At 47.0% G+C, this 27,504-nt stretch overlaps 1 protein-coding gene across 10 annotated transcripts in view; it reads left to right on the top strand.

Moving 5' to 3' along the window:
* Window positions 1–27,504, top strand: part of GFOD2 (glucose-fructose oxidoreductase domain containing 2) — a 61,672-nt gene that overhangs the window by 16,981 nt on the left and 17,187 nt on the right. For 3 of the 10 annotated variants that reach the window (XM_025216780.1, XM_025216779.1, XM_025216781.1), the window contains exon 2: window positions 20,496–20,837. In XM_025216780.1, coding sequence (XP_025072565.1) covers window positions 20,579–20,837 — 259 coding nt within the window. In that variant the 5' untranslated portion in view covers window positions 20,496–20,578. Of the gene's footprint in view, window positions 1–13,491; window positions 14,326–20,495; window positions 20,838–27,504 lie in introns of those variants that run through there. The other 7 variants (XM_025216784.1, XM_006034727.3, XM_025216782.1 and 4 more) reach the window with 6 other exon arrangements.

Below are 27,504 nucleotides of genomic sequence, written 5' to 3'. Positions count from 1 at the left end.
GGCAGATGAGCCACAGCTCCATCCCGTGTCCTGTCCCACCCTGGCTGGGCAGCGCTTACCCCAGCCCCACTCCCTTCCTCTCCGCAGGGGCTTTGATCTGCCCCCCCATGCCCCTTCCCCCCCCCCTCCGCTTCTACCACAACACACTTACAAGCTGCACGCTCCTTTCCATGCTGTATCAGAAATCGGAGCAGTATCGGCTGACATGCCTTCTTAAAAATCTGCTATTAGTATTGGTCCCCAAAATCTATATCTGTGGATCCCTAAATAAAACGTGTTCAGTTGATACATACATACATACATATGTTCCCTCACTTTATGCAGTACATGCGTTCCTGGAAAGCTGCGTATAACTCAAATTCGCGTAAAGGGAACCCAGTTTATAAGGTAACAAATAGGGATACGTTCCTGTGGCAGTGAGGGAGCGAGGCTGGGAGTCTGGGGAGGGGGGAGGGCACAGTGCTGCTCAGTGGCTGCAAGCAGGTGGCATCGTCTGCTCCCAGGGCTGCAGCAGGGAGCAAAGTGGAGGGAACTGTCAGTGGCTGTGGGGGGGCGTGGCTCTTGCTGCTACGGGTGTGCTGGGGGGCTGCACCAGGCTCTTCCTGGGGGAAGCATGCCCATGGATCTATACTCAGGACAGGTGCAGGCTGCTGCTGCTGGCTGGGGCTGGCAGTGGCACCGGGCTCTTCCCAATGCTTGGGGTGGGCAACAGCGGCACTGGGAGGGGGGCTGCAGCCACCTCAAAATTTACCGTAGCGTCCCCAACCTGCCCTCCCAGCAACACCACCTGCCCTGAGCACCGAGAAGAGCCTGGTGCCACTGCCAGCCCCAGCCTGTACCCACTTAGCGTTCCCTCTGCTTTGCTCCCTGCTGCAGCCCGGGGAGCAGCTACTGCCACCTGCCTGCAGCTGCTGGGCTGTGCCACGCCCCTCCCCCTGCCCCTTCCCCTACAAATTTACTTCGCATATAATGAATTTTGGGTGTGAAAAGGGTCATCGCATAAGAGTGAATTCGCATACACAGAACCTGCATAAAGTGAGGGAAACCTGTTTAGTGATGCATGGCTGTGATATAAATACCAAGCCTTAAGAAGTTGTATCATTGGTTTATTACACTTGGAAGCTAATAGATGCCTTGAATATCTTTAGAAAGATTAAATAACAGCAAAGGCTGTCCTGGTTTTTTTTCCCCCTCAGCCAATGTTTTACCATTCTTCTGAAAACTATCTGGGTGTTTGGGTGTTGGAAGGATTTCCTGAAAAATCTCAGCCATCAAAGCAAGACCCCTCCTAACCACTTCAAAATAAAAAGTATAGAATTATAAGGAAGTAGAGCTGGAAGGGATTTACAGGATCATCTAGTTCCAGCCCTGTGCTCAAGACAGGGGGGGTCCCTGATTAAACCCTATCAGCTAAGTGTTTGTCTAACCTGCTCTTGAAAATGTCCAAGGATGGAGATTCCACAATTTATCTAGGTAGCCTGTTACAATTCCAGATTGTTCGGTAATCCTCATAGTCAGAAAGTTCCGCCTAATCTCCAACCTAAATTTCCTGTGCTATATCTTGAGGTCATTGTTCCTAGTCCTGTCCTGTATGGTCACACAGAAAAGCCTATCTCTATCCTTTCTGTAATGGCCTTTCAGGTATTTGAAGACTTATCAAATCCCTCTTCAGTCGTCTCTTTTCCAAACTAAATAACCCTAATTCTTTCAGCCTTTCCTCATAAGTCTTGCTTTCCAGGCTCCTAATCATTTTTGTTGCTTTGCACTGGACTCTTTCCAAACTGTCCACATTTTTTTTTAAGTGTGGGGCCTGGAACTGGACATTGTAATCCAGGTGAGGCCTCACCAGTACTGCATAAACTACACTTGCTTCCCATGATTTGCAAGTGACATGCCTGTTGATACAACCCAGAAAGATGCTGACTTCTGCAACAAGAACACATGGCCCATATTCAGTTTATGGCTGCTTTAACGCCCAGGTCCTTCTCTGCAGTACTGCAGCCTACACTCATTCCTCAGTCTATATTTGGGTGTAGAGCTGTTCCATCCCAAGTGCATGACTTGTCTTTGTTGAATCTCATCTGATTGATTGCAGACCATTGTTCCAGTCTGTCCAGGTTAAAGGTCCGCTGATACATTGATCCCATATCAGACTGGCACCTGTATAAAGAAAATTGATTGTATTGGAAATCTTCCTGATATGGTCGATAATTTGGCTGATTAAATGCCCGTGTGTACATGCAGCTGCAGTGCAGCACGTAGGCAGCTAGGAGCACAGCTCTGCAGCTTGGAGAGCTGCATGCAGCTGATAAGTCTGGTGTGGTGGAAGGGGGGGGGAGGGAAAGGGTGTAGGGATGCAAATCAAGGCCCCTGCGGTGGAGGAGGAGTGGGACTGGGACAATCGCTGCCCAGCTGGGGTGGGGCAGGAGTGGGATGCAGCCATGGCTCATCCGGGGGGGATGTGGGGAGTCAGGAAGGCAGCTCCCACTGCTGCACGCCGTATGTCTGGGAGCCGCTGGTTCAGCTTTTGTCTGGTGGCTCCCACCACTGCTCCCGCTGCTCGTCCGGGGCGGGGGGCATGTTCCCCATGATCTGCGTGGGTCAGGGAAGGCCAGGAAGAGCTCTTTGCATCCCTGGCTCCAGTCCACCCCAGTGGACAGATCCAGTGGCACATTCCCCCCCCCCTCCCCAATGCCTTCCTGGACAAGCAGTGGGAGCCACCAGACGGGCTGTCGGACCAGTGGCTCCTGAATGAGTGGAATGCGGCAGTGGGAGCCGCACACTCCCCCGCGCCACGCTGGACGAGCCGCAGCTCTGTCCCACGCCTGTCCCACCCCAGCTGGGCAGCGCTTGCCCCAGCCCCACTCCTCAAAGAGCCTTGATATGTGCCCCTATGCCCCTCCCCTCCTCCCTCCCCTTCCACCACGCCAGACTTACCAGTTGCACACAGCTTTCCAAGCTGCCGGGCTGGTATCAGCAATTGGATCGGTATCGGCCGATACGCCTACTTAAAAATTGGTGGTCAGTAGCAGTCCCCAAAATATCAGTGCATCCCTAACCTAGGTCATTCTGGATCCTTCTCCTGCCTTCCAGAGTGTCTGCAGTTCCACCCAACTTGGTGTCATCCGCAAATATGCTAACCATGCATTCAGTCCTGTCATCCAAATAACTAATGAAAGTGTTGAATAATACCAGACCTAGAACCGAACCCTGGGAAACCCAAGTTGAAACTTCTTTTTAACTAGAAATTGAGCCATTGATGAGTATTCGTTGAGCACTATGATCCAACCAGTTATGTATCCATGTTACAGTACTGTCATCTCATTTAATAATCTCTTGCCTGAATGTCTCTGTATTGGGCAATTAGTCAGCATGCCAAAAGCTAAACATGATTCTGAAATAGTTTCTTGCTTTGTTTTCAAAAAGCAATCTCAATGGATTATGAATGTTTTATGCCAAGTAAAGTGTTTGTTTCCATGTACAGTAGGAATGGAGTATAAACACTTACCCCTGTTTGAATCTCTCTTAACATGATTTTGTCCAGCTCTGCATGGATGGGCTTAATGGGCAGCTGTTCCTCCACCTGTAAAGACTTCTGAGGGGGGTGTTTTTTGTGATGATGGACCCAGGCCATTTTCCCTCCACCTTACTACTTGCCAATAAGGGGACAGAGCAATGTGTGATCATCAGATGATTAAAGGACAGTTCAAGACAAGAAGAAGGCTGACTATGAAACTACCACCTGGTGACCAAAGCCTTTTGGAAGGAGATTTCCATCTACCTTCCATTTAACTGATTGGTTGCTGAAAGGAAAAACTAAAAATTGGCTTGTCAGAACCAATTTAATACCTGTTTGAATGCTGATACCTGTTCATCTTAACAAGGATGCTGAGCTTTCTTCTTTAAGCCTAACAAGGGTCTGTTTCCATGTTATTGTATAATAATTGCATAAGGCATGTAAACAAGTACTTGATTTTTATGTGCTGTTTTCAGATGTACCTAGTTACAATCAGTGGCACATTCAAGGTTGGAAATGCGTTTGAGAATAAAGCCCAGACTGTTAAGTAAAATACTGACCTTAACTCTGCATCAATAGTTCTTTCAGGCTCTTTCTGCTTAGGGAGCTCTTCCCATCCACAAGTTGTACATTAAGATGAGTTGTGGATGATAAACTTCCTGTTTTTTGGAATAGTCTCTGTAGTAGGGTGCCTTGAACCAGTGTTTCTCAACCAGTGGGTTGCAACCCAAAAGTGGATCCCTGCCCCATGTCCATTACTCCTCACGCTGCTGGTTGTGTAGCTAGCGCAGGGGTTGTGGCAGCAATGAATCTTGCCACCCTGCTTTGCCCTCCCATGCTGAGTTGTTGCACAAATGACCAATTGTTCAAATCACGAGCAAGACCTTATTCTCTCCCTCTCTGACGTTCAGTCTGGTACCTGCCCTGGTATACGTTACCAGTCTTATCAGTGCTCAGATCAAGTTAGTGAACAGCCAAGTTAATCGCAAGTGGGAGCTGAGCTCCTGCCAGTCCATTTCATCAGACTAACCGATTCTCCAGAATCACATGCGGAACAAGACCCAAAATTAATACGTCTTGCCCCATCTTTTTATAGCCTTGTCAATTCACCCAGTTGTCTGGGCTTTTGCTGTTTCATAGTAGTTAGGGGTCAGAAGGGACCTGAATAGATCATCTGCCCCCGCCACTGGTTGGAGCACATGCTGGGATCACATGACCCCAGACAGGTGTTCATCCAACCTCTGTGTTATCACTGTTCTTCCTTGAAGGTCAATTGATGCTGTTCTGGAGCGGATGATTCTTGTTTTGGTCTTTTATCTGTTTGCATTCTTCAGCCAGTCGCCAGCTGATGTTTTCCTTTTCCACAGGCACTCTCTCACATATACAGCATACAAAAGTCGAGCACTTACGTCAGTCTACAGAGCAATGCAAAATGGAGCTTCTTAAGGCAATGCAAAACTCAAGAAAATAAGATTAAGGCAATAGGCAAAAGTCTATCTCCATGTTATTTACCTAATATAAAGCTGGTATTTATGCCATTTGCATAACAGAGTCCCACCCATTGGGCTGCGGAGGTGGCTCCTGCCCATGTCCAGCCAGTCCCATGCTTGCTGTGGAGGGACGAATCGGGGGGGGGGGGGGGGGGAGACACATGTCATACCCCTGCCCCATACACAGGGGGGCTGGGGATAGGGGGCAGTTGGTCAGAAGTGAGGGGTATCCGAGGGGTGGAGTCTGTGGGTTGGGAGTGAGGGAAACTGGCAAGACCAGGGGGCTGTTTTCTACATGTACTTTTTACTGGGTTGGGACTGGGCATCCATGTTTACAAATGGGTCCTGGTACAAAAAAGGTTGATGATCACTGCCTTCAACTCACTGTGTCAATTCTAATATTATAAAAGCATCTGTCTGTCTGGCTGTCATGCTTTATTTGCACTCTGATTGGCTGCTGAGACAGTCAATCAGAGTGCCGTACGCGGACTGGGACAGACAACAGAGCGCCACCATGACAGTGGGAACTGAGGGGCTGGAGGGGAGGGGAGGGGGAGAACAGCTCCGGCCCAAAGCAGCGGGGACAGGGAATGGCCCAGGCCCCAGCCCTGGCCTGAAGCAGTGGGGGAGGAGGCCTCTGTCCCCTCCCCCCCCCAGTTCTTGCTGGGCAATTTGCTAGTGAGATTTTTATTAACTGAGGAAGCATTTGCATTCAGACCTTATCTATAATTCTGTTGGAAGAAGTTAACTTCTCAATTCTCAAAGCACCATGTCTTAAAGCGAAGTGGTGTTGGCTCCTACCCTGTACTCTTTCCTGCTGTGGCAGGGGGTCGGACTTGATGATCTGCTCAGGTCCCTTCCGACCCTACCAACTATGAAACTATAAGTGGGTTGAATATAGAGTTATGAAACCAGTTGATAAAGATCCAACACATTAAAAAAAAGCATATTATTATCTCTGAAATTTAGAAGAAGCTCTACATTTGCAATGTGGGAGCATTATTAGCTGGACACAAACCATGTGCTCAGTGTCATGCAAAGCACAGAGGATACAGCCCTGCTGTATCATTAGCTCTGGGGAGCTAATGATCCATTTGGAAAACTAGTGTAGCCCATACTAGGAGGCTCCTTTTCCACTTACTTGCAAAGCCCTAGTGTTGTTTATTTTTCTCTGAGGCCCTTTCAAGTAGGCTTCCCTTTCTTTAAAACCTCTGAGAACCGATTCCTTTTGGGCAGCTTCAACCACATGACCTCAGTTCCTAGTGGAGGTTCAGTGGGAATTACCTGTCTGAGCCCTTCATCTCTGTAGGGCAAACAAAAGGCAAAATCATCCAAGGTGATCCACAGCTGTCAGTAATTCTGTGGTCCTCTCAAAATAACACAGATGGTTAACAAGCAATGAAAAAAACCCCCAGAAGTGGTGATTTAAGTTTAAAGCTTTGTGGACTATTGACTTTTGTATAACAAACCAACTTGAGCACTTCTTCAGCAGGTGAAGTCCTGTGCAGAGTTCATCTTGGATGTTTTTCTATCTGATTTTGGCAAAATGCAGGCTAATATCTCCATATAGTTGGCAGCTGTGCTTTTTTAAGGGTGTTGCTTTGGATTGAAAGAAGTGCTGTAAACTTGCTTAAAGATGAGGCATCATTAGGCAACCATTGATAGTAGGCAACTGTTGATCCTCTGGATCACGGTGTATGCATAAAAGGTATAGTCAGGTAATTACACAAAGTCCTTTGATGCATACACCTAGGCAAAAGTATGGAGGAGTGAATGCTGCCCAAGACCTATCATCCCTCCCATTGAGACAGAATCTAAAGGCCAGACTGAGTCCAGACAGTCAGTGTCTAGATGGTTATAGCTTCTGCGATAGAGCAACAAATAAAAACTGCTTCTGACTGTCTAGTGCCTCAGCAAGGGCATGTTTCTGTCAGGGTGATGGACCTCTAGCCTTTCTCCAACCAAGGTGCCATCATTGGCAGTCCCTCTCAGCTGACGATGATCGTCTTTCATGATTGCCTTATCTGTGGGTCTGACAATGGCCGATCCTGGGCCATTTTGAGCCAGATTGCCCATCTGGGATCAATAGGTTTTATTGCAACTCTGGCACGTTTCTGTGCAGGGTGGGTGGCTCTGGATTCTTGGTTCAGTCCGTGACACGCTGTTTCTCCCACTTTCACTTTTCTGTCTCCTGTTGTCATGAGGTTTTAAAGTACTTCTGAAATCTTTGCAGCAGACTCTTCCTTCATTTGGGGCGGTCCTGGGCGATGGTCTCCAATGAGTTGATGTTGATTTGACATTTTTTCAAGTTATCCTTGAGGACATCCTTGAAGCATTTTCTCTGCCCTCCTCTTCAGTTTATGCCTTGACTGAGCTTAGAGAATAAAACTTATTTTGGGAGTTTAGAGTCAGACATCCAGATGAAGTGACTAGCCCAGCAAAGTTGATGTTGGATGATCGTTACCTCGATGCTTGTAGTTGCTACACCTGTCTTCCCACTGGAGTCAGAGGATCTTCCACATGCAGTGTTGATGGTACTTTTCCAATGAGCTTGAGGTCTCTCCTGTCCACATGGTCCACGTTTCAGCCCCATACAGTAAGGTACAGATCGCAACTGCTTGATCAACCATGAGCTTACTTTTGAATCTGATGTTGCAATCTTTGAACACTGGTTTCTTCAGGCATCAGAAGGTTGCATTTGAACATGTGAGGTGATGTTGGATTTCTTCATTGCTATCAGCTTTCTGTAAGAGAGAGCCTCTGAGGTATGGGAAATACCATTCTCCAGAGTCCCACTGTAAATCTGAATTACCGGAGTTGGGGACTGCTCATTAAGATCTTGTTGATAGAGGATGTTAGTCTTCTGAATGTTAAACTTCAGTCCCATTTCCTTGTATGCCTCAGTAAAGATGTCACTGATTGCTTAAATATCTGCTTCTGAGTGAGCACACACTACAACATCAGTGTACTGGAGTTCCATGATTTAAGTTCGGGTAGTCTTGGTTTTGGCTTGAAGTCAGCTGAGATTAAACAGTTTACCATCCATTCAGTAATTTAGCTTCACTCCAACTGGAAGCTCGTTGGTGTTCAGATGTAGCATCACAGTAAGGCATATCAAGAAGAGTGTTGGAGAGATGATGCAGCCTTGCTTAACTCCAGTCTTACCCTTAAAGGGATCTGTGATAGATCCATTTCTGAGAACTACCACTTGTCATGGAGCAGGCAAAGAATGGTAACAAATTTTGGTGAGCATCCATACTTCAGAAGGATCCTCCACAGCGCTTCTCAGTTGACAGAGTGGAAGGCTTTCATGAGGTCGAAGAAGGCCATGTAGAGAAGCTTGTTGTTCACAGCATTTTTCCTGCGGCTGGTGAGCAGCGAAGATCGTATCACTTGTGCCTCCTGATGTCCTAACCCCCACTGAGATTCTGGGAGGAGCTCTTCAAAAAGTAGAAGGAGACCGTTCAGGAGGGTTCTTGCAGTGATTTTTCTTGTGGTGGACAGCAAGGTGATCCCTCTGTATTTTCTGCAGTCAGACCGGTCTCATTTCTTGAAGCGTCACAACCATGGCATCCCTGAGGTTGTCTGGGATTTCCTCATCATTCCAGATCCTTAAGGTGAGGGCTTGGAGCTGTGATATGAACTTCTTTTCCTCCCTGTTTGAAAATTTTGGCAGAGATCCATCTGCTCCAGATGCCTTGTTCTTAATCTGCTTGATGGCTTTCCTTATGTTGGGAAGGGTTGGAGGGTTTCCAAGATCATCCCTGACTGGGTGTTGTGGGATGGAGTTGAGAAAATTCTCATCAACAGTCTTGACTGAGAAGGTCTTCAAAATGCTCCTTCCAGCGGGCGTTGATGGCTCCCCTTTTCTTAATCAGGTTTCCTCCATCCTTAGGTCTCAAGGGGGTTGGTCCCTGAGGGCATCTTTACATGTGCTCCAGGGTGGGGGTGAGGGCGCTTTAATTGGAGCGGCTCCAAGAGCCACTGTAATTAAAAAGTGCCAGCAGCATGACTTGTATTCAGTGTCCTGCACTTCAAAATGGTGGCAGGATGCTTTAACTAAAGCGTGTTAAATAAACAAAGGCTTCTTATTCCAGAAAAATTCAAGGAACCCATCACCAAGTATTTCTTTCACAAGCCCCACTGTTGCAGTTAGACCTGTTTGTATTTCATAGGTGGAAAATGTCTTTTAAAAGCAGGTAGAAATAAAGTTTCTCCATTAAATGGGAAACTGTTTTTCAGCCAGCTCTTATTTTGCAAAGTGCCTTAAGGTCTAAGGGCAAAAACCTCAAAGAAGTTCTGGATAGTGTTATTTCTCCAAGTCTGACTTGAGAGGGTTAGAAACCAGCCTAGTCCCTGGCAGGCAGATGCTATGATCTGGGGGCCTGTCCACACCTGCCCAGCCAGTGCTGACCAGCAGCCTGTTGATGCTGAGTTTTGGAAGTAAACAGTTCCATCATGTGACCCTTTATGCAGGTTGCAAGCAGTGGAGGCAAATGGGTTGTCATTATAGGGTGAAGGGAATCAGAATCAAGGCTGTAACATGTTTTTCCCTTTGAAATTGCATGCGTTTGCTTTGCCATACATACATTTCTGTAAAGAATTGTTTTGATCGTACTTTTGCTAGGAATGGGAGTTGGGGGTGTTGTTTAAAAAAGTAATCTCAGTTACAGTACACTGTCTGGTGTCATGTTAAAGGATAACAAAATCCATTGATGTTCCTCCCTTGGAGTATTTTTGAGCTACTTCATCACCAAGTGGAATACTGCAGATGGAACTTGGCTTTGAAAACAGGATGGTCAGTAATGTGTAAACTTAATTTTTTTGAGGCTGTAGCTGTCTTTGATTATATGCCAGCTATCTTTCCCAGGAGATGCTGACATGTCTCTTTTGGCTTAAATTGAAGAAGCAGCTAGCGTTTTTAAGATTTGGCAGGTATGGCGTTGGTCTCAGGGCAGGCCGCAGGGATCCTGGTTTTCTCTGATTAAAAAAAAAATAAATAAATTGCACATTCTCTAATAAAAAATCACAAATTCTCTGATAACCCCAAAATCTGTAATTTAAAATTAAAGGCCCCCCACAGCCCCACCTGGCCCTGCTGGTGCCCCTCACTCCCCCCACAACAGCCTTGCAGCCCTATTGGTGCCCCTCCTTCCCCCCAGCAGTTTCCTGTTTGTGCCCTTTGCCCCTCACCCACAGCCTCTGCCCCCCTGCCCCAAGCCCTGTCGGAGGGGGCCCCCAGCTGCCAGGGATACAGGGCCAGGGACCCAGGTCTGCAGCCCCCTGTCCCCAACACAAGGCAGTTGCTGCAGAAGGAACATGGAGCTGGCACCCCCCTGCTGCCTGCCTGTTGCAGGCTTGGGCAGGGAAAGGGCCAGCTCCCAGCCGCAGCGTACACTCCCAGGAAGTAGGGGGGACCTGTGCCCCCCACCCCAGATCTGTGCTGGGGGCGGGTGCATGCTGCGGGTTTGTGCTCCCCGCCCTGATGCAGTCCCCCCCGGGGCCTCTGCAGCACAGTGTGTGAGATCTGGTGCAGCAGGGCCGCGCAAGACAGCTGCTTGCCCCTGTGAGCTCTGCTCTGCACTGGTGACACTTCCCCAGTGCATGCAGGCAGCAGTGAGGGGGCACAACCCTGCGCCACTGCCCATGCGTGCTGGGGAAGTGTCACCAGGACAGCATAGAGCTCATAGGGACAAGCAGCTTTCCTACGCGGCCCCCGCCTGTGCCTCGCCGCGCCAGGTCGCGCACACTGCGCTGCGAAGGCCCCGGGGGAGGGCAGCAGGGTGGGGAGCACAAGCACACCCACGCCCCCCACACAGATCTGCGGGGCACAGGCCCCCCTGTTCCCCAGGAGCGCATGCTGTCGCGGGAAGCCGGCCCCACTCCTGCCCCTAAACAAGCCACCCGTGGCCTCATCCTGCTCCCTGCCAGGGCTCTGAGGCTGCACATTGTGGCCCTGGGTCCCAAGCCCCACACACTGCCCAGCAGGGCAGCAGCCCCAGCCTTGCCCAACTCCCTCCCTGTGGGGGCTTCAATCCCCCACCTAACTTACTTGCTGGAGCTGCTGTCCAGGCTGCCTGGGGCCATACGGCACCCCCTGCCTGACTGCCCTGCTCCTGATCCTGCTCCTGCTCCTGCTCCTGCTCCTTCCCAGCCCCCTGTAGGCTGGAACTGTGCCAGCCTGCAGAGGGCTCACTGCAAAACTATAAAATCTGTGGGTTTCTCTGCTAAAATGAGAAGTCCACATTTTACTCGAGTAAAGGGGGAAAACAGTTTACTCTGTTTTTCCATGGGAAACTGAAAACCCAGATCCTTGAACATGAGGCATAATGAGAGTATTTGGAGACTAAAAGTTTAATTTATAGAACTGTATGTCCCCAGCAATGCCATGCCCTTTAGCAGGGTGGAAGCATATAATTCGGTGTTTACAAGTAATCAGCCTTTACAACAGCCTGTGGAGAAAACAACGTGAATAAAGCTTTGGGGTATCTATTGTATAGTTCACAGTGGTGTTAGATATGCTACCACATATTCATTTAATCAAAGATGTTTTATAAATCAAGCAATGAGACATTAATGGCGTTGGGCTATCCCCTGTGGTCTGAGACTGCAGCATAATTGCATTCTCAATGAACATGTATATTTGGCCTCATGTGTCATTAATAAAGTTTGCAGATAGTTTAAAAATGCTAAAGATTGTATTTTCTTTATTTCTTCTTTTTTTCTCCTGAGTTTCCACTTATCAACTTTTATCTGAAATCTTGTCCCTAGGTATGAGGAAAGTTGGGGTCTGTAACCCATACAGGCTGCATCTCTCCTAAGGAGAAGGGCAAATAATCTGTTCTGTTTTACGCAAATTATTGTGCATGTCTTGCAAAATAGACAAATTGCCATCATAATCCTCACTTGGGCATAGCCTTAAGCCGTTGTTTAAATAGTGAATACTTTGGCAAAGGTGAAAATGATTCTCTCCTGTATTTAAGCAGGTTGGTCAAATTTTGGTTCATCAGGAACGCCAGTATCTTATTAAATTAAAGGTAGTTTATTATTTGGAATGAGTTACAGCTTGAAGAGTAGATGGATATAGTAACTGCAATACAGTGAATAGTACATGCCAGCTCTTCTTCAAACCCTGCTTTTCACAAACTCCTTGTAAGAAACAGCTTCTGCCACCAGGTTAAGGCAGGTGTAACACTGGTTTTATTTATCAGGGTGTCTTTTGGCTTCAAGCCTCTTTTTACTGTTCTATGGCTTGTCCACTGGGGACAGACTAGGACGGGGCGGGCAATTATATTGGGCAGAGGGCCACTTACTGAGTTTCAGCAAGCCATCAAGGGCCGCATGACGGACAGCCCAGGGCAGATTAATATTAATTTTCTAAATTTTTAGGGGCCCCGTAGGTTGGATAGAATGGCCTGGTGGGCTGCATTTTGCCCAACCCTGGACTAGGATTTGCCCCAGGATAACTTTACATCCCTGCAAGTCTTGGTTCTACTTGCCCAATCCAAGTCTTGCAGTACCAGGAGAGGAAGTTTTGCCAGTTTGAGACGCATCCCTATGGTTTGTGTAACATTAAAGGTCCCCTCTTCTGCAAAAGAAGCAACTATAATTTGTTTTGAAAATTACCTTTACCACCAGAAATCAGTAAGATAAAATAGAAAAAGGGCTTATTTACACAGGCAATGTAAATCGCCTAAATGAGCAACTGTAGGATGTAGAGACAGAATACATGAAAAATAACCAGAAAAAAATAGTTAGATCTCACCCTACGTTTCTTAGTAAAACACAGTACATAACTTGACCAATGGGACTGTCTCACTTTCTGTTGCTAGTTTCCCACAAGCCTCTTTTCAGCTTGCAATGCTGGTTGTTCAAGTTTATAGTTCCAGGGTATAGATCATCTCAAGGCTAGGAATCTCTAGACCATATTTGCCTCAAATGGCACTTTTTCAGAGCCATAACGTTATCTACCCCACCTACATTTTTCTATTCAGTTGTCAGGAAGCATGTGTACATTATGCAGAAGACTCTTCTCTCTTCAGATGTGTGTCTGTGTGTCAAGCTAGATGATATTCCTAATTTTATAGTTATATTCAAAACCTATAGAAATATTTGCATCCTTTCATAAATATTGATCCCTAATTGAATTTCTTTGGTTCACAGTTATACAGGGGTGAAAAATACAACCTCTGCATGTGATTCTTTCCATGTATTTGTCTCCTGAAAATGCATTCCTTTTGCTAAGGACTTTCCCTATAAACTATAAGCAATTGTTTAGGATGTTGCCTCTATCCAAGTATACATTGTCAATGTTTAAAGTAATTTTAGGTGCATTTTTCAGAGATTAGGACTTTCTCTGAAGTGTGAATCAGAGAGAAGTCTAGTCTGGGGACATTCCTGGCATATGAGTTAGCAATTACTTAACTATTTCCAATCACACTATAACATTACAAAAAGCATAGTAAATATTGTAGTTCATATAAACATAAAAATGGATAACACTGAACATAGCTTAATATTAGGTGTAAATAGAAACCAGACAATATCTTAGTAAATTAGATTCAGAGAAAATACTATACCTGACACTATCATCCCCAAAATGAATCTGGTTAGGGAATGGTTCCTAACTGTAGGCTTCTCTGCTTTGTGCTTGTCTGCTGATGCAAAAATCTAGCGTCACTTCTCATCAGTTTACTTTAGAAATCATCATGTGATTTTTTAAAGGTAGTCAGGATGACAAATAGAAAAATCAAAACTTGAAGGGATTAATAGTGGGCACATCTACACAAGGTGCTATGGCGCTGTGGCATCCATTGGCAAAAATCAGTTTTATTTTAAAAGCATATATTGGGGTTGCATCTTAAGTTTCAAGTAATATAAGCCTTCCTAGATATTTGTAACAAGCTTTGTTAGTTTTTGCTCTTTCACTACTTAATCATCAAAGGTTGTGATGTTCTTTCTACCCCACACTACTTCTCTCCTTCAAGCCACAGCCCTGGCAAACATAGGAACACGGTTACATTCCTATTCTTTGTATTTAACTACCAATTGGATACAAGGCATTTTTGACCCACAAAAGTTAACCGTAAGTAATCGTGAAATGGACGGCGTTTCCTATCAATAAAATGAAATCTTTATAAATATTCTTCAAAGGCCTTTGTTGCCAAACTCTTCTGGCAGGCATATGTTTAATACTGGATATCTGTCAACTCTTGAGTGAAATTACAAGTAAGCCTTTCTTCTTTCCAGGGAAAAAAAGCAAACCAATATGCTGCTGCAAGAACAAGGTGACTTTTCATACTCTTCATAGACATTTATGTAAGTCTAACAAACAGTTTCTTTGGTGCTGGGATTACTTTGCTATTGTTCTGAATTATATTTTACCTTTTTATAATGGACATACCCAGAGACTCTAGTCAGAACTGAGCCAGTCATACTTGACAATATGTAACAGGGGCGGGCAAAATCTGGCCCGTGAGCAGAACCTGGCCCACCCCTTTCTACCTGGCCACAGGGCCCCTCTAAAACAAAATTATTACCAGCCTGTGGCTGCCTGTCTGAAATCTGATGGAGGGGGGGTATCAGCTGCAGCATCACCTCAGGCTCTGGCTGTGAAGCAACCAGCTTCAGCCCCAGCCTGCCCTGCCATACAGAAGCTTCTGCCTGGCAGCCCTGTGGCTGTTCCCCTGCCCTTCCTCCATCTGAGAGTGGAGCTTCAGGGAAGAAGGGCCCCAGGGACTCCTGTGGGGAGAAAGTTGGGGCAGTGGGGGAATGCAGGTGATTGTCCTGCTCCATGCAGCTTTTGTGGGATTCTTGGCAGAAGCCAAACACCATCAGGCTGAGTGCTAGGAGCCCCACATGGAGGCACAGAGCCAGCTTAGCCTGATGGCATGGGACTCCCCACAGGTGTTGGCACTCCAGCTGGGAAATGAGTGCCGCCAGGCCAGGCTGGCTGCATGCCACCATGTGAAGCTCCTGGCACTGCAGCCAGGAGCTGAGGGGAACCGTGCACCATCGGGCTGAGCCTGGCAGGCTCTGTGCCTCCATGAGCAACTCCCCACTGCAGTGCCATGGGCCCCACATGGAGGCACAGAACTGGCCCGGCCCAATGCTGGGAGTTATGTGCGATTGACTCAGGCTGGTCTGGCTCCATGCCGCCACATGCAGGTCACAGCATTGCAGCTGGGAACTGCATGCCACTGGGCCAGGCTGGCTTCATGCTGCTATGTGCGGGTCCTAGCATTGCAGTTGGGAACCGTGTGCCGTCTGGCTGGGCCGAGCTGGCTCTGTGCTGCCCCGTGCGGCTCCCTGGATTCATCTGGAGCCGTGCACCACTGGGGGGCTCAACCTGCAGTGGGTCAGGAGCACCCTGAGGGTTTGCTGCTGCTGCCACCAGAGAAAGGCTATGCGCCATGGAGGGGGGGCCCCACACCAACCCACACACCTCACCTAACCACATGCACTGCCACACCCTCCTCCACAAATTGTGCACCCCCCCCCCACATCTATCCCCCCCCCTGCACACAGTGTGCAAGAGTAAGATTTTATTTTGAGGTAATACGCCGTCACCTCTATATACACTATACTAGAGGTTGTCCGCCAGGGGTACTTGGACTGGTCCTAGGGGGTACGCATGGGAGGACGGGGACAGAGCAGTGCCGCCTCCCAGGAGCAGGGCTGGGGCAGGGCTAGGGCAGCAGCGTCCCTCTGAAGGGTGGGGAAGCTCACATGCAGCGATCGCTGCCACCACACCAGCCCAGTGAGCTTTCCCGCCCTGCTCCTGGAAGGCAGCGGCACTGTCCCCACCCACCTGTGCGCTCTCCCCGCTCTCCATGTAGCTGCACACCACCTCCCACCCCCCAGCTCGGTGTCTGGTTGCCGGGGGTACTTAGGCTAAAAAAAGGTTGAAAACCCCTGCACTATGCAAACACACGTAAATCAGGACACACACATTTTTTGAAATAAGATTTTAAAATGTTATAGTAGATGTTTGATTTTTAGTATGTGGCTTGTTTTTTTTCCAGTTCCAAGATGGCAACTCTCCTTGCCCTGCCCCACCCAAAGGAGGCAGGGGATGTCCAATGGCACAGGGATTTCCAGGGGCAGGGAGATGTCTGGTGGCAAAGGTCAGGGGTCAGGGGTGGGACTTCTGGTCCCAAGATGGCAATCAGGGTTCAGGGCACCTGTCAAGGGTCTGGGCCACCTTTGCAGCCTTCGACAGCTCAGAAGTCGTTAAGCAGCCCGCCAGCTGAAATTGCCCACCTCTGATATGTAAGCTTGTATAGCTATCCAGTTCCTACCCTGAAGAGCTTAAGTGTTGCATAATAACATACAAGAACTTTGAAGTCTGAATGGATTGACTCATTTACATGTTATCATACTTCATAATACTACAATACCTTTCTCTTTTACTTTCCTAGATATTTTGTAACTTACAGCATAATTTTTTTTTTTAAAGAGGGAAGGTCTGTACTGTACATTGTAAGTGGTGCTTTACCCAGTTTCTTACCAAAAAGATTGGGTTTTTTTGTTGGTGATAGAATAATTTGTGTTCATTTTTTTCCCCAAGACCATAATTATAACATTGCTGTTTGACCTGTTGGTATTGTTAAGCTCTGGCAATAATATTTTTGAAAACCTGTTTTCTTCTTAGAAGTAAGATCTCTTTTGCTCTTTGAAAATTGAAAAGTGAACTTAAATATTCCTTTTTATAAAGCTAAATAACCTTTAGGAATTTATTTTAGTGCAGACTGGGATAATTTTCTAAAATGAGAGAGATGCTATTTCTTTTTGTGACTTGGGAACAGTTTTCCATTGGCTCTTGTAGAGTCAATTACAGAGATGATGTAGAAGGCTTCCTCTTTGACTTCTGAGTCTTTGTCTCCCTAGCTTAACAGTAAAAGGAGAGACATGTTTCTTGATTTTTGGTTTTGTTTAAAAAAAGGAAAGCTTTCTAAACAAACCGTGAAGAGAGAACCTGGATATAATGAATTTTATTGATAAGAGAAACACAAATACACACTTACCTTAACTTTGAAAGCCAAGAATGTTGCAAATTAGTAAATCCATATTGAAAAGAAGTCCCAATGACAGCCAAGTGAACTAAAATGAATTTAATGTAGTAACAAGTATAATTAGGAGCCTACCCGACTTGAAGGCAGGCAACTGATTTCCTGGGCAGATCACAGGGCTGGCCACCATTTTCACAGGATTATCACAACGGGACATGCCTCTGGCTGCAATGGCCCATTGCCCCCCTCCCCGCCCCCCACCTCTGGTTAGTGGAGAGGCTGCTTGTCATGCAGCCATGTCCCTTGCCATCAAGTGGTGGAGAAGGCAGGCCACATGGCAGGCAGCCCGCTCAGCCCATCAACAGCAAGGGGTGGGGGCAGCAGCCATCTTGCCTGCTCCCCTTCATGCCAGCAGGCCCCCTCCTCCCTTACCGCTTGGCAGGCTGCGTGGCTGAGAGGACTGCTGGCTTCCACTGGGAAGCCAGCATTTTATTTTTAATAAGTCTCTGCTCCCCCCCGCCCCCCAGTGTTTTGCAGATATCATCTGATTTCGTGATTTCTGCAAAATCATGATTTGAGTAGGTCCTTAAGTTTAATGCAGTAGCATGGGAATCAAAGGAAGTGGTCTCAAGTTAGAATTTTTCTGTAGAGGAAATTTCTTGAAATTCAGATAACAATGACAATAGGGGCATAATTGATAGCCTTCCTTACACTATGTAGAACAGTAGTTGGAAGCAGTTTGCTTTATGGTTTGTTTTTTTTTAGCTGAAGATTGGAATAAACCTGCTGAGGTCTGAGGGAGTCTGGTACAGGACTCAGCTGCTGTCATTGCCAAGCCTGCTTCTCGTGGTCGTGGCACAGTTGAAGCCGTCTGTCACTAGAATGCCACCAAAGCCCTCCAGCTTTGTGGGTTAGATCCAGTGGCTGTTATGGCCTGTGGGCCATAAGTTGCCAGCCCCAGATGTACAGGTTTCCCTCACTTTATGCTGTACGTGCATTCCTGGAAAACGGCACATAACTCAAATTCACGTAAAGGGAACCCACTTTACAATGTAACAAATAGGGAGGGATATGTTCCAAGACCTCAACTCTACTGACCCCCAGACCCATTTCTGCCACTTTTACAAGACAATTTTGGTACTCACCAACAGCAGACGGTACACACAAGCACAAGGTGCCATAATGGGGATGGCAACAACAGAAACAGGTGTTGCAGACAGTAGGCGAGGAGCACAGATCCACACAGGAGACTGTATTTTGGCGCGCATCACTCCCACAATGCACCGCACAAAGCAGCTGACTGCGGACTTCTACCACACCAATCGCATAAAAGTGAATTTACCTCGCATATAACAAATTTTTGGTATAAAAAGAGTCATTGCATAAGAGTGAATTTGCACGTAAGAACCCACATAAAGCAAGGGAAACCTGTAAAAGAATTTTCTACACACAATCCCATTGTTTTCATTGGGAATATGTAAGGAATAAGGTGTTACTCAATGCGAGTAAAGGTTGCAGACTATCCGTCAATAAAAATTTGCTCTGCTTAGGCAAGTCATGTATTTTTTAATATGTTTAAATAATTTAATAAAAATATAGCTACAAAAGAGGGTTTGGGAAGACCATCAGTTTCTAGGTTTGCTTCTACTTTGACTTTTTTAAAGTCACACAACTTCTACAAAAAAAGCTGTGTTCCTTAAGTAGGGCCACAAGATAAAAGTTCAAAGGACTTATTCACAGCTGAAGTGATTTCTTCAAGGCCTTTTTTTTTTTTTTTTTTATTTAAGATTAGTTAATGTCTATAAACTGACCAAGGTAGAAAAATCATGAAGACAAGGCACTGTAATAGCTTTACCAAGTAGTAAATTTATCGATCTACTGTTATCTTGATGGAAAAGTCTTTTTTGTTTCTTTTAGCTGTGAAGGTAAGTCCCTAAAGAGTAAATCCATTGATTGGTACATTGCCAGTAATCAATCGCCTCTTAGAAAGCAGATGTCAGTTCATGAGGAGTTGGCAAAAAAGGAAAAAATGGTGATCAAATGAATTGTTTATGGTTAATGTATTAATATTCTGTTACGATATAGCAATGGAAAACTTAGGCTACAGTGTATGCGAAGAAATTAAAATGTGGCAACCTTGTATGAAATAGGTAGGTACCTACCTAATATGCAGAGGCTGCCCCCAATTTCACGGGCAGAATGCAGGCCAAGCAGCCATTTCACATGCTGCATGGTGCCTCCCTCCACCTCTTATTGACTGAGTGGCCCCACCCCTCACTGTTGATTAGCTGTGGGGGCTGCCTGTTGTGGCCCCATCCCCACTAATTGCTTGCCAGGACTCTCCATCATGCAGCCCTGCCCTTCACTGCTGATTGATGGGGAGGGGCCACATGACAGGCAGCCCTCACAGCCAATCAGTGGGCAGGGGCAGAGAAAACAGCCATCTTGCCCACAGCCCTTTGAGTGAGCAGCCCCTCTTTCCCCCTTCCCTACTGCTGCAGTGTGCTGAGGACTGCTGTCTCTCTCTGAGGAGTTGGCTTTTCTTTTTGGTACGTTCCTCCCCCCCGCGCTGTGGATTTTGCAGGCAAAATCGCAAATTTGGTAGATCCCTAGAAGTAGGTTGTTGCTGTTCATAAACTGGAACTGTTTCCAGGACTGCGGATGAACAGTTTGGATTTGATTAAACACTTGTATTTAGTGAATCAGTAATATTAATTTTTGGTAATTAAAATAAATGTTTAATTAATAATAGTATGTGATTTGTTTCTCCTGTTTTTTAACTACTTGTACCCCAGCAGATTAAGTGTATGAATAAAAAAATCTTCTGTAAAAAAATCATGCAGTCTTTGCAAACAAATACTTTAAAAAAATTATGGAAAGTATATTGAATAAAATATTCTCTGTGTTCTAATAAACCTAAAATTTAATATACCTTGTTACCAATGACACTGGAGCAAATTTAAGAGATGGTCATGGGTAATGTAAAAGTTTAAGAATGAACATTGTCAGAAGTCAGTTTTGGTGTGAAATATTTTGCCATAGGTAGATCTCAGGAATAGAGATTATCCATTAGTCTGACCATCACAGAGAGACCCAGTCTGACGTTTCCCAAGATAACTATTTGGGAAGTGTCATGTTCAAAAAAGTGTTAACAGTCCTAGAGGCCTGCTTTGATGCTGAAAACCAATGTTTCACATGTCTAAACTTCACTCAATTGGCTCCCTTCCGAATCAAGATGGACGGCCACTTGCAAAGACATATAGCCTCTGGCAATGCACATTTGCATCAAACACAAGGGCATCTATAGATCTTCTAGCACGCTGTGCTTTTACTTCTCTGCCTTATGTTTAGTTCATGTCATGAGTATTTGAATGTCTAGTTATGACACTACAGTGATAGAGAGGGTAGTGTTTGGTAGCATGCTTTGTATGTGGAAACATACTCTTCGCTAATATCCACTATTAACCTTTGTTTTAGAAGCTGTGGTTGAAATGGAGCACTGAGGAGCTTGACCTTCTGTTTGTGGTCTGCATGTGGACACTAATGCTTGAATAAACACGATGAAAATGCTACCTGGAGTGGGTGTTTTTGGGACTGGCAGCACTGCCCGAGTACTGGTACCTTTGCTAAGAGCTGAAGGTTTCTCCATTGAAGCACTTTGGGGGAAGACTGAAGAAGAAGCAAAGCAGCTGGCAGAGGAAATGAACATTTCCTTCTACACAAGTCGGACTGATGATGTCTTGCTGCATCAGGATGTAGATCTGGTTTGCATCAACATTCCTCCACCACTAACTCGGCAGATTGCTGTGAAAGCCCTAGGTACGGTGTTTTCTTCTTGGAGTCAGAGCAAAAGTTGTTTGGACTATGGAAAAATGCTCATAGATTTCAATGTGAAGCTATTATCTTGTTCCTGTATTAGTCACTAGTACTATAATACATTATTCTAAATGGTATTGTATTTGCTACTGATAGTTAAGGTTATCCAGCATTTCCTATTACAGACTTATTTAATAATAAATAGGGACCTACCAAAATCATGATTTCACAGATTTTGTGAAATCGGGTAATACCTGTGAAATCCACTTGAGGGTGGGGGGAAAAAAACTTACTGAAAAGATAATGCATGCTCAAGAACTGCCAGTAAGATAGCTGCTGCCTCAGCCCCTTGTCACTGATTGGACGCGAGGGCTGCCTGTCATGTGGCCTCATCCCTTACCAACAAGCAGTGGTGAGGATGAAAGGATCTGAGGGCCCCTTGCCACATGACAAGCAGCCCTCACAGCCAATCAGTGGTGAGGGATGGAGCCATATGACAGGCATCCCTTGCCACCAATCAGCAATGAGGGGCAGGGCCACAGCCCCCTCGTCCACGCACATGGTGCCCCCTGGTCTCACTGCCTTTCTTCTGCTCCCTCCCAGCTCCCTGTAATGTTATAACCAAACATTGCACAACTTGAAGTTAATATGTTCTCTAATAGATCAGCGACATAATAACGAAACGTTAACCAGGACAATGTTAAGTGAGGCATTCCAGTATCTGTATGCCACTTTTTTATCGCAGAGGATTTGAAATCACTTCATAATTTCTATTTTATCATCCAGAACTGAAATGGTGTAATCTTTTCAATGGATAAAAGCTGTTCTAAGAGCCTACAGATGTACCTCAGTTGAAACTAGGAAGTAGAATCCATCCTATTCTGCTGATATGATTGGGTAACTTAAAGTACAAACAGATATAGCCCTTGTGCTGCCACAAAAAAATTATAGCAGCATAAGATGGAAGTAAACAGACATTCTAGCTTTTTTGCTGCTCTCCAAGTGCCCAAAAATGTTTCTTTTATTAGACCAGATAAATAGTTGGGAAAAATGTTCTTTACTAACTTTCAGGCACAAACACCCTTCTTCAGGCATAGGGAGAGTGCTGGTGTTTGTGAGCTCTCCTGGGTGCGTCTTTTCTACCCAGGAGAGCACACAAACACCAGTAGACTCTTCCCATGCCTGAAGAAGGGTGTTTGTACTTGAAAGCTTGCAAAGAATAATGGTTTCAACTATTTAGTTGGTCTAATAAAAGATATCACATTTACCCAAAGAACCTTGTCTGTCTATGTCCTTAGACCAACACAGTTATAACCAACACCCCCAAAAATATGCCTGTCACCAAAGGTAGTCACAGTTTGTGAGACCTTAGAGGAGGTTGTCTGACCAGCAGTAATGCCTCTTTAATAGCATATTGGTAGGGCCTCTTGGGATATGGAAGTAGAGAGTTGGCTTGTGTATAAAAAGGATAAACTGTTTGCAGATAAAATTCTAAACATGCTGAGTTGAGGCAGAAAGCTAAAAGACAGCTGTTCCTAATGGGAAGAAACCCAGTAGCTTTGAGATCACAGGACTTGAGAGTATGGGACTAAATGCATGGGAAAGGGACTTGTTAATATATAGGTCACTGATGACTTTGATCCCACAACTGTAGTAGCTCTGAAGTCCCCAGTCCATTGCTGGTTGTCAGGAGCAAACTTTCTTTAGGAATCCTATGCTATAGAAGTTAATGAGAGAGGCTGAGGTGAAGAAAGGTGCCATGATGCAGGGGAGAGGAGAAGATGGTGTGGATATAAACAAGTGTGTTCCAAGGTTTCTAGAGCTGCACTGATGTATCTGTCTGTATCATATTGGCACTGATAAAAGGAAAATTGATATTATCAGTAACTGGCCTTTTTGGGACAATGTGGCCAATAACATTGGTGATAAATGATACGTGCATGGGCGCAGCCACAGGATACACACGGCCAGGAATGCAGCCCAGCAGCTTCGAGACCAGCATCCAGCTGGGAAGTCTGTTGGGGGGGGAAGATGCAGGGGAGGGAAGGGAAAGGTGAGGACCCCCACGGCGAGGGAGGGAGTGGGGTTGGGACAAGGGCAGGAGCTGCCCAGCTGGGGTGGGGTGGGGTGCAAGATGGAGCTACGGGTGGCTCATCCAGGGGGTAGAGAGTAGAGGTGGACCAATAGATCGGTCCAATACCAGATCGGCACCAATATAAAGGAAACTGACAATTGGAAATCGGCCTATTTTGGCTGATAATGTGGCCAATAAATGCCTGATGCATGCGTGGAGCTGCAACGCAGCATGTAGGCGGTGAAGAGCACAGCTCAGCAGCATGGGGAGCTGCATCCAGCTGGTAAGTCTGTTGTGCTGGAAGTAGGGAGGGGCAGATCAAGGCCCCTGCAGAGAGGGAGGGAGTGGGGCTGGGGCAGGCGATGCCTGTCCAGGGCGGAGTGCGGGAGAGAACCACAGCTCACTGGGGGAGGTGGGGCAACTCCCACTGCTGCATGCACCCTGAGAGCGCACGGGTGGAAGGTGCCCCCTGGATCTAGACGGGGCGGGGCAGGCTGCAGCTGTGGGCTGGGGTCTGGGCTGTGCCGGGCTCTTCCCAGCAGGGCTTGGGCCAGATTGTGCTCAGGGCAAGCAGCAGTGCTAGGAGGGACGTTTGGGGGGGCTATGGCGAATTTTGGGGTGGCTGCAGCCCCCCTCCCCCATAGCCCCCCTCCCAACGCCACTGCTACCCACCCAAAGTGCATCCTGGCCCAAACCCTACTGGGAAGAGCCCAGTGCTGCCCCAGCCCAAAGCTGCAGCCCACCCCACCCCACCCCACACATCCAGGGAGCACCAGCCCTCTATGCCATCTTGGGGTGTGCGCAGCAGCAGGAGCTGCCCCCTCTTCCTGCACCTCCCGGATGAGCCACAGCTCCTTCCCATGCCCTGCCCCAGCCCCAGCCTTATCCCTAGCTGTGGCCCTAGCCCCAATGCCTGGCTTCTACCCTGGGGGTCTTTAAGAAGAGGCTTGATGCCTACCTGGCTGGGGTCATTTGAGCCCAGTTTTCTTCCTGCCCAGGCAGGGGGTTGGACTTGAAGATCTACAAGGTCCCTTCCGACCCTACTTCTATGATTCTATGCCACTCTGTCCCTCACCACAGGGACCTCATTCTGCCCCCACCCCTACACCCCTTCCCCCTCCCCTTCCACCACAACAGACTTAACAGCTGGACACTGCTCTTCAAGCTTCCAGGCTGTGTATCAGAAATCAGATCAGTATCAGCCAATATGACTCTTTAAAAATCAGCTATTGGTATTGGCCCCAAAAATCTCTATTGATACACCCCTAGTGAAGAGTGGGGTGGCAGCTTCCGCTGCTGCACAGCCCCCCGGGGGAGGCACAGGGAGCATGTGCCCCCTGGATCTATGCACAGGGTGAGGGCAAGGCTGCTCCAGGCCAGGGGCTGCGCTGGCTTCTTCCTGGGGGAGGGGGGTGGCTCGGTGGGCAGTGGTTCTGCTGGGAGGGGGAAACTACAGGGGATTTTGTGGGGGCCATTGCCCACCCCATAGCCCCTACTCCCAGCACCACCTGCCTGCATGCCCCAAACGTAGCCCCGGCCCAGCCCAGCCCCTGCCAGGAAGAGGCCAACACAGCCCTTGGCCCTGAGCAGCCCTACCCTCACCCTACACACAGGTCCAGGGGGCACATGCCCCCTGTGCCTCCCCTGGGAGTGCGTGCAGCAGTAGCAGCCACCCTCCCTCCTCACCCACCATGCTCCCTGGACAAGCTGCCCACGGTTGCATCCTGTGCCCCACCCCACTCCGGCTGGCCTGTGCCTGCCCCAGCCCCTCTCCTTCCCTCACAGTGGGGGCCTATATTGGAGGATCCCCCACACCCCTTCCCTCCCACAGACTTGTCTTTGAGACAAGAAAGCGGGGGCTGACACAACTGAGATTGCAAGGAGAAAGCATGTTTCATAGAAGCATAGAATGATAGAAAATGATGGTTAGAAGGGACCTTAGGAGGTCATCTAGTCCAACCCCCTGCTCAAAGCAGGGCCATCCCCAACTAGATCATCCCAGGCAAAGTTTTGTCTAACCAGGTCTTAAAAACCTCTAGGGATGGGAGATTCCTCCACTGCTCTGGGTAACCTGTTCCTGTGCTTCACTGCGTTCCTAGTGAGAGTTTTTCCTAATATCTAACCTAAACTTCTTGATGCAACTTGAGACTGTTGCTCCTTGTTCTGTCATCTGCCACCACTGAGAACAGTCTAGCTCCATCCTCTTTCAAACCCTGCTTCAAGTAATTGAAAGCTGCTGTTAAATCCCACCTAAATCTTCTCTTTTGCAGACTAAATAAGCTCAGTTCCCTCAACCTCTCATCAAAAGTCATGTGCCCAAGACCATTTTCATTGCTCTTCATTGGACTCTGCAACCTGTCCACATTTTTTCTGTAGTGGGGGGCACAAAACCGGACATAGTACTCCAGATGTGGCTTCACCAGTGCTGACTAGATGGGAAATAATCATTTAATCTGCTGGCAGCACTCCTACCAATACAGCCCAGTATGCTATTAGCCTTCTTCACAACAAGGGCACACTGTTGGCTTCTATTCAGGTTTTTGTCCACTGTAACCCCTCAGGTCCTTTTCTGCAGAGCTTCTGCGTAGCTAGTCAGTTCCCAGTCTATATTGGTGCATGGGATTGTTCTGTCTGAAGTGCAGGACTTTGCACTTGTCTGTATTGAACCTCATGAGATTTCTTTTGGTTCAGTCCTCCAATTAGTCTAGGTCTCTCTGAATCCTAACCCACCCTCCAGCGTATCTACTACTTCCCCCAGCTTGGTGTCATCTGCAAACTTGCTGAAGGTGCACTCTATGCCATCTTCCAGGTCATTGATGAAGATATTGAAAAAAATTCACTTGATACTGGCTGCCAACTAGACATAGAGTTTCATTGACTACTACCCTCTAAGTCTGATGGACCAGCTAGTTTTCTATCCACCTTTACAATCCATTCGTCCAAACCATACTTCCTTAGCTTGCCTGCAAGAATGTTGTGGGAGACCGTATCAAAAGCCTTGCTAAAGTCAAGGTACACCGTACATACTGGTGTCCCCGCATCCAGAGCCAGTCGTCTCATCATAGAATGCAATGAGGTTGGTCAGGCATTAACTTGCCCTTGGTGAATCCATGTTGACTGTTCCTAATCACCCTCTTCTCCAAGTACTTAGAAATGGATTCCTTAAGGATCTGCTCCATGATTTTTCCAGTGACTGAGGTGAAGTTGACTGTGACCAGTGTGTAGTTCCCTGGATCTTAAATATGGGCACTATATTTGCCTTTTTCCAATTAGCTGGGACCTTTTCCAATCCCCATGAGTTTTCAAAGATGATGCTCTGCAATCACATCAGCCAACTACCTCAGCACCCTCTGGTGTATCCTATCTGGCCCCATGGACTTTTATATGTCCAGCTTTTCTAAATAGTCCCTAATCTGTTCTTTTGTCACAGTTGTCTGGTCACTTTCTCCCCAAACTGTGCTTTCAGGTGCAGTAGTCTGGGAGCTTACCTTGCCTGTGAAGAATGAGGTGAAATAGGCATTTAATATTTCAGTTGTTTCTACATCTTCTGTCACTAGGTTGCATCCCCCATTCAGTAAGGGACTCGCTTTCTCTGATCATCCTCTTGTTACTGACATACTTGTAGAAACCCTTCTTGTTACTCTTCACTTCCCTTTCTAGCTGCAACTCTGATTGTACTTTGGCGTTCCTGACTTCATCCCTGCATGCCTGAGTAGTACTCTTATACTCCTCCCTAGTTTTTTGTCCAAGTTTTCACTTCTTATAAGCTTCCTTTTTGTTGTTTAGTTTACTGAAGAGTTCCCTGCTAAACCAAGCTGGTCTCCTGCCATACTTGCTAGTCTCCCTGCACATTGGGATTGATCATTTTTGCGCCCTCAGTAAGGTTTCTTTAAAACACAACAGCCTCCCCTGTTACCCACTCCTGCTTGCATTTCCTTCAGGTCAGCCACTTCCTCACTTACCTCAGGTTTGGTCTTCATCCCCCACCAACCCTAGTTTAAAGCTGTCCTCATTCAGTCATCCAGTCAGTCTCACCTCCATCCTTGGCAAAGTCTTTGAAAAAATTATCAAGGCTCACATTTGCGAGAGCCCGGCAGGAAAATTTATGCTGAGGGGAAACCAGTACGAGTTCGTAGTGGGTAGATCATGCCTGACTAATCTAGTCTCTTTTTATGACCAGGTTACAAAACACCTGGACGCAGGAGTAGGGGTTGATGTCGTTTACTTAGACTTCAGGAAGGCCTTCGATACGGTATCCCACCCCATACTGGTGAACAAGTTGAGAGGCTGTGACTTGGATGTCTACACAGTCCGGTGGGTGGCAAATTGGCTAGAGGGACGCAACCAGAGAGTCGTAGTGGATGGGTTGGTATTGACCTGGAAGGGTGTGGGCAGTGGGGTCCCACAGGGCTCGGTCCTTGGACCAATACTCTTCAATGTCTTCATCAGCGACTTGGACGAGGGAATGAAGTGTACTCTGTCCAGGTTTGCAGATGACACAAAACTGTGGGGAGAAGTGGACACACCGGAGGGCAGGGAACAGCTACAGGCGGACCTGGACAGGTTGGACATATGGGCAGAAAACAACAGAATGCA

This window comes from Alligator sinensis, unplaced genomic scaffold, assembly GCF_000455745.1.
Source record: "Alligator sinensis unplaced genomic scaffold, ASM45574v1 scaffold1317_1, whole genome shotgun sequence".
In the NCBI taxonomy this organism is placed as follows: domain Eukaryota; kingdom Metazoa; phylum Chordata; order Crocodylia; family Alligatoridae; genus Alligator; species Alligator sinensis.
This window is presented reverse-complemented; position numbering and strand designations above follow the sequence as displayed.